A 6,597-nucleotide genomic window follows, 5' to 3' on the forward strand; every position below is an offset into this window, starting at 1 on the left:
ACGCTTGTAGTTTGTATATTTTGAAATAGTTTTTCAAACTATTGATGTATCTTTATGTATTTCCCGCTGCAAAACAGCTCAGTAGTCATCTCTCTCATAATGTTAACCATCACCAATGGAAGCCACCACAGTTGTCCAGTCAGAAGCTTCATCCAATGCACTTGCAGTGGTGTTTTTCTTGTAAGCAATACATTTCAGTGCTAGCGTAATGTCTGTGAACAAAACAAAAGCAACCTGGTGCTTTGTCTACTGCAAGTTCTGTCAGTGGTTGGGTGAATTAGTATTCTAACCCTAGATGTGTTTGATGGCAGATTATAATCACACTGGGTTAGGATTACATAGCTTGTTTACAGTATACTGCATCACTTGGTAGAACTGTCAAGGGATACTTTTCTTTGCTCTCTTGCGAGAGCATTTACAGCCTCGGCGTGCTCCTGTCACTTCAGATAATCAATACATGGAAATTTTCCCCAAAACAGATTATTAATCATATAATGTATATAACGTTAATGGCAAATGGCAAACAATGAAGAAAAAATGGCTTTGTGATAGAAATGAACATTTAACCCGCTTCGTAGAAAATACTGATATAGTGTTCGGTATTCAGCATGAAATACCGGGATATGATTTTCAGTCCATACCGTCCAGCCCTGTGTGTGAGTGGATGTTGCATTTGGCCCATATTTACTTTATTATTACTACAAACCTTGTTTTCACACTGAGAATTTAATTTAATTGTATGGCTTCTGCCCTTACCTGCCCATTCCAACATGTCCTCAATGGCATCTGCCGCCCCAGGCACCAGTCTGCTCTGGTCTGTGTCCTCCATTCGCAGTATGAAGCTCCCGCCATACTTCTTGGCAAAGAGGTAGTTGTATAGTGCTGTGCGAAGGCCTCCTAAATGAAGGAAGCCTAGAGATGCAAGACCAGCGGGAAACAGTTAGATGAATTAAAACGTGCTACAAGACTCTTTCTGAAAGAATTAATTAATAATTCAGGTATTGTCTGTTTTACTCTGTAATGTTTTGGGTGTCACACTACCTCTTGTGTTTGTGTTTGTTTGTGTGTGTGTGTGTGTGTGTGTGTGTGTGTGTGTGTGTGTGTGTGTGTGTGTGTGTGTGTGTGTGTGTGTGTGTGTGTGTGTGTGTGTGTGTGTGTGTGTGTGTGTGTGTGTGTGTGTGTGTGTGTGTGTGTGTGTGTGTGTGTGTGCATGTGTGTGTATGTTTCTCCATCATCTTTCTATCCTGGCTCTGCTGCTGTTACCCAGTCCCCACACATCTCATAGCAAAATGGCACAATACAGTTAACTTTAAACACCTGACTGGGTTTTCCTGGTTTTCACACAGTTTACCAAACAATAATGCATGTTTTATGCAGATACAGTTGTGATCACTCAAAAGAATAACACGGCTTAATCATCTTAAGCTTTGAACCGCTAAGTTCACAAGTCAACTTAGCTTGAGTTGATAGCTTTAATATTAAACGTAGACAACGAATTTTGTAAGTGCAAGATAGGTGGCTCACCAGTTGGACTGGGCGCAAACCTCACCCGGACCTGTCCGTGATCTGCCGAATGATGTCTTTTCCACTGGAAGTCAGAGGATCTTTGACAGCCGCCGCTGACGGAAGTACACTTATGTCCCCGGTATTCCCGATGAGATGCTCCTTTCGCTGCCACGAGATGATGAACAGACCTTTCCGTGACTGTCCGAATGCAATGTTTACAAAGTCTTAGTAAGGTGATGTGCTTTGCTGGAGACGTCAACGTTATGAGCGTTGATAGCAACATACCTACTTGCAAGTTACAAACCACAACGTTGAGAATTTAGCGTTGCACACTACGTGTAAGCACCACCGTCCTAATGTGGACACACAAGCTAATGTGACGTTTTTTCTGTTTCTACCTAGAGCTGTGTATAATTTCGAGAGTGTCATTTTCGGCAAAAGTGTAAGCCCCTTGTAATTTCAGCATGGTTATAAACGACCTTGCATGAGAAACTTCCTGTGTGGCACTTTCAATGGTCTTCAAAATAAAAGTGCCCATCTATGAACAGCAACGCTTTCAAAATAAAGGCCAATCAAAGCCGTTCAAACCGTAAAATAGCAAGTCCGACAGTATGCGTGTTCTTCCACACAAGTTCAGTTCACAACAATTCAGTACTGATGTCGCAGTTAAAAACAAACCAGTTATTGTTGCTTTATTCTTTCAGATTAATTTGCTATAGCCTTACTGGAATACAATGAAAGCGATAATGCTGTGCAATCACAAACATACAAACAATATTACTTAACAGACATACAATTGTCTAACCAATTTTCTTTGTGGATTTATTTATATTAATGTACTGATGCATAATGTAGTGAGCTACATTAATATTGTTCTGTACACAGTAACATAGCACAGATACCGAAATCTAATGAAATTGAATAAAACTAAATCACAAAAGAATGAATATTTTATTGAATTGCTGGTTAGGCTACTATGAGGACATTATAATGTATTATTAGTTTGTATTAGTTTGGTGGTACTAAAACGCTTTGTTAGTTAGTGTAAGCTTTGTTACTCAGGAGCCATCTTGTGCCTCTTCCTCATCATGGCAGACAGTCTTCTGATAAAGGAGAGGCATTTATTGGCCTTCCTCACTTTCATGCTCTGCTCTGAGGTGGAAGGATGTTCACCGCCTGTGGGCTCTGCACAGGGTTGGAAACGAGAGATGTGTGGTTATTTGACACACATAAATGCCACGGCTTGGTTGAACTCCCTATTGTGAAGTGTTTAATGAAACTGATTTGCATTGCGTCTGCATTAAAACCTAAAACACTTCAACATCTTGTGTGAAGAGGAATGGATTCGTACATAAAATCAGCACTGCTCTAAGACATATACACTAGGCATTATGTCATATATGGTATAATATGATATGAAGTGCATTAACACGGAATCAAATCTTCAGTGAAGATGAACGTACGGGTCATATCCTTGCCAGAGGACTGGAAAAAATGGAAATCAAAATTGGATATAGTAAATCAAATGGACAAGACCATTCTTTTGATTCATGGAGGAAGCATCAGCTGTATCAGTGGGTTCTGTTACTTGACGCTTAAGCTATAAAAAAAAAATTGTAATATTGTAAAAGTTCTGGTTTTGCCTTCTGAAAGCTCTTGAGCTCTTGAATGCTGGGGAGGAATCGAGTGATCCATTTCCTTCCTTTTCCATTACAGTATTCTCCTCCTCCTTTATTTCTGGTACGCCTAAATCTGACCCAAACTCGCTGACAAACTCATGTCATGCAACAGGTGGTTTAATGTGGAATAAGTCTTTTGCCCCCTCTTTAGATTTATTTAGAGGATGCAGGTTCCTGCTCTGCATTACCTTCTGGATTCAGGCCTGAATCTAATATTTGAATAACTTTGCTCATTACATCCTTCATCAGATTCAGAATTGTATTGATTGCCAAGTAAGTTTACACCTATTGCTGATGCTAATAGTAATGCTAACCCTAATGCTAATTTGTTTAAGCATTTTGGTGCAGACAATAAACATAAAAATGAATAAGTACTACACATAAGAAAAACAACATATAAAATAAAATATATAAATAAAATATATCAGGTTCATTATGTCGCTATATGCAGTTGTCTCTGGGACCGGGGAGCAGGCTGGCCCTGAAAGGCTTTCAGCAGATTGGAGTGGAGTAGAGTTGAGGGACTAAAAGATGTCTGGGCTCGTACACACATCACTGACAAACAAGTCATGGCAACGGCATCCATATCTTTGGAGGAGATGTCTGTCCATGTCATCTCTGGCGAGCCATCTTTCTCATTATTTACCTGGTCTTCAGTATCAGGAGAAAAAAAGATGTCTGGGCTCGTACACACATCACTGACAAACAAGTCATGGCAACGGCATCCATATCTTTGGAGGAGATGTCTGTCCATGCCATCTCTGGCGAGCCATCTTTCTCATTATTTACCTGGTCTTCAGTATCAGGAGAAATAACTTGCTCATCAGAAAGCTGTTTGGCCAACCAATTGACAATAAAAATAAACATGAATGAAAATAATAGATTAGAGGACTAGGTATACAAGATAATTTCCAGCAGATACATGAATTGAATGTTGTCTGTGTATTTCACAAAGGCGTGCTCTCTGTGTCAAAGATTAAAACTTCAGGCTATTCTGGGCAACGTACCTGTTCTTCGGAAAGCCCAATGGAGCGGACACAGATGACCTGCTGCTACAGACTTTGGAGAACCTCAATCAGAACCCCATCTTTGAGGACCATGATATCATGTTCGTCCTTGACAGACGTGACAGCCGGGCCAGGTGTGTTGGAGTGGGAGCCTGTGGCAGACTTGCAAGTGTTTTGGATGCTGTTGAAGCGCTCAGTGCGCTCTGTAGGCATCTTCATCAGGGCGGGGACACCAATCTGCATATATTGTAAATGAAAACTCCCTACTGGAGCTGTGTGGGGTGTGCCCTGTGTGTCAGCGGGTGTGTTATGTGCTGGACAAAAATGTATGCCGCATTCCTCTCTGTGGAACTGCAGTGCCCAAACTGTGAGTTCTACAGAAAATGGAATAGTCAGCCTGTTCTTGGGAGGTCTTGTGAGCATCTTACTCAGTGACCCCCGGTTGAAAACCCCTGCGTAGTACATGTGGATAAACTTGAAAAGAAACATTGTTTTTTAATTTACCTCTGACCCATGGCTGATTGGCTAATGGCAAAACGTATAAATGTCAATGTGCCATTTCAGAGTGCACATTGGCTTCTGTTAGTGTCTCCATCAATATTAACTGATATTTATGAGTGACATTAACTTATCTGAGGCAAACAGACACCTGTAGGTCTTGTTTAAAGCACTCAAGTTGAACTAATCTGAAGCTTCATTGTAGCCACAGATGCCTAAACTTCACTTAGCACACTAAATACAATGGGGGCAGGGATGACTAGCACACTTAATGCAAAGGGTGCAGGGACCACTAGCACACTAAATACAAAGGGTGCAGGGATGACCAGCACACTTAATGCAAAGGGTGCAGGGACCACTAGCACACTTAATACAAAGGGTGCAGGGACGACTAGCACACTTAATGCAAGGGGGCAGGGACGACTAGCACACTTAATGCAAAGGGTGCAGGGATGACTAGCACACTTAATGCAAAGGGTGCAGGGATGACTAGCACACTTAATGCAAAGGGTGCAGGGATGACTAGCACACTTAATGCAAGGGGGCAGGGACGACTAGCACACTTAATGCAAAGGGTGCAGGGATGACTAGCACACTTAATGCAAAGGGTGCAGGGATGACTAGCACACTTAATGCAAAGGGTGCAGGGATGACTAGCACACTTAATGCAAAGGGTGCAGGGATGACTAGCACACTTAATGCAAAGGGTGCAGGGATGACTAGCACACTTAATGCAAGGGGGCAGGGACGACTAGCACACTTAATGCAAAGGGTGCAGGGATGACTAGCACACTTAATGCAAAGGGTGCAGGGATGACTAGCACACTTAATGCAAAGGGTGCAGGGATGACTAGCACACTTAATGCAAAGGGTGCAGGGATGACTAGCACACTTAATGCAAAGGGTGCAGGGATGACTAGCACACTTAATGCAAAGGGTGCAGGGATGACTAGCACACTTAATGCAGTGATGAGGATGGCAGGACTGCATGTAGCTCCTCAACACCTCCTCCTCTTGCCACATGATAGAGAGATAAACTAAGCAGAAACCTCATACGCCTCCGTTTCCTGTCTGCATTCTCAGTTCCCACAGAAGCTTTACTGTAGCCACAAATGCCTTACCTGGGGTAAGTATGGCCGATCCGACACAAATATGCTTATTTAAGTGGCAATCTGGATCAGTTAGCTCCAAATGAATGTCTTAATTATCTGATGTGACTTTTAACTTTGGTGATGTAAATCTCATTCATCAGCTTTACATAAAATATGAGAAATACCTTTTGGTGGCAGCTGTGCTCTCAGTTCCTCTTTACGTAGCTTTGTGTTTCTTTTCCGGTTTCTCTCGATTTCTGTAACTTTCAAAAAGAACTAATGAACTCCAAAAAAATTTATCAAGCCTCTGATGTGACACAAAAGTGACTTGAATTCAAGTGACTTTGTAATATTCGATCAGTTTAACAAAAGGACTATAAAGACTACACTTCATAGTTGTTTTTGGTAAAGTCAATGTACCCAGTGTATATTTAATTAGTTTGTTTGATTACTTTTCTATCCTGAATGAATGCTTGTTTTACCAAGATTTTAACAAAGTGGGCCCTTCTTATTTAATGGAAGTAAAAGAGCTGTGAGTTCTGTGTGATGAATATCATCTAAAGTTTAGATTCTAAACCATCGGGGCCTGTTTCTGCAGGGTGTGGTGCCCATACTGAACCACCATGACAGGAATCCCTCTTACCTTTCTGCTCTTATGCACTGCTGGTAAGGATGCTGTGTTGAGGTGTAGATTATTATGGATAGATCATTGATAGTTAACTATTGATGGAAAATGTTGCACCCTGTGATTCTTTTATATTTGACTGATGTCTGATTCCGAGTTGTTGCTGAGACTAATTCCTGCTTGCCACTTTC

At 41.4% G+C, this 6,597-nt stretch overlaps 1 protein-coding gene across 1 annotated transcript in view; it reads right to left on the reverse strand.

Moving 5' to 3' along the window:
* Positions 1-1,968, reverse strand: part of ears2 (glutamyl-tRNA synthetase 2, mitochondrial) — a 9,757-nt gene extending 7,789 nt beyond the window's left edge. The window contains exons 1-2 of the mRNA XM_080840685.1: positions 1,525-1,968; positions 757-912 (exon numbers count right to left, since the gene is read on the reverse strand). Of these exons, the coding sequence (XP_080696811.1) occupies positions 757-912; positions 1,525-1,789 (421 nt within the window). The 5' untranslated portion in view covers positions 1,790-1,968. The remainder of the gene's footprint in view (positions 1-756; positions 913-1,524) is intronic.
* Between the last annotated feature and the right edge of the window lie 4,629 nt (positions 1,969-6,597).

The sequence above is a fragment of the Sprattus sprattus genome, assembly GCF_963457725.1.
Source record: "Sprattus sprattus genome assembly, chromosome: 1".
Taxonomy (NCBI): domain Eukaryota; kingdom Metazoa; phylum Chordata; class Actinopteri; order Clupeiformes; family Clupeidae; genus Sprattus; species Sprattus sprattus.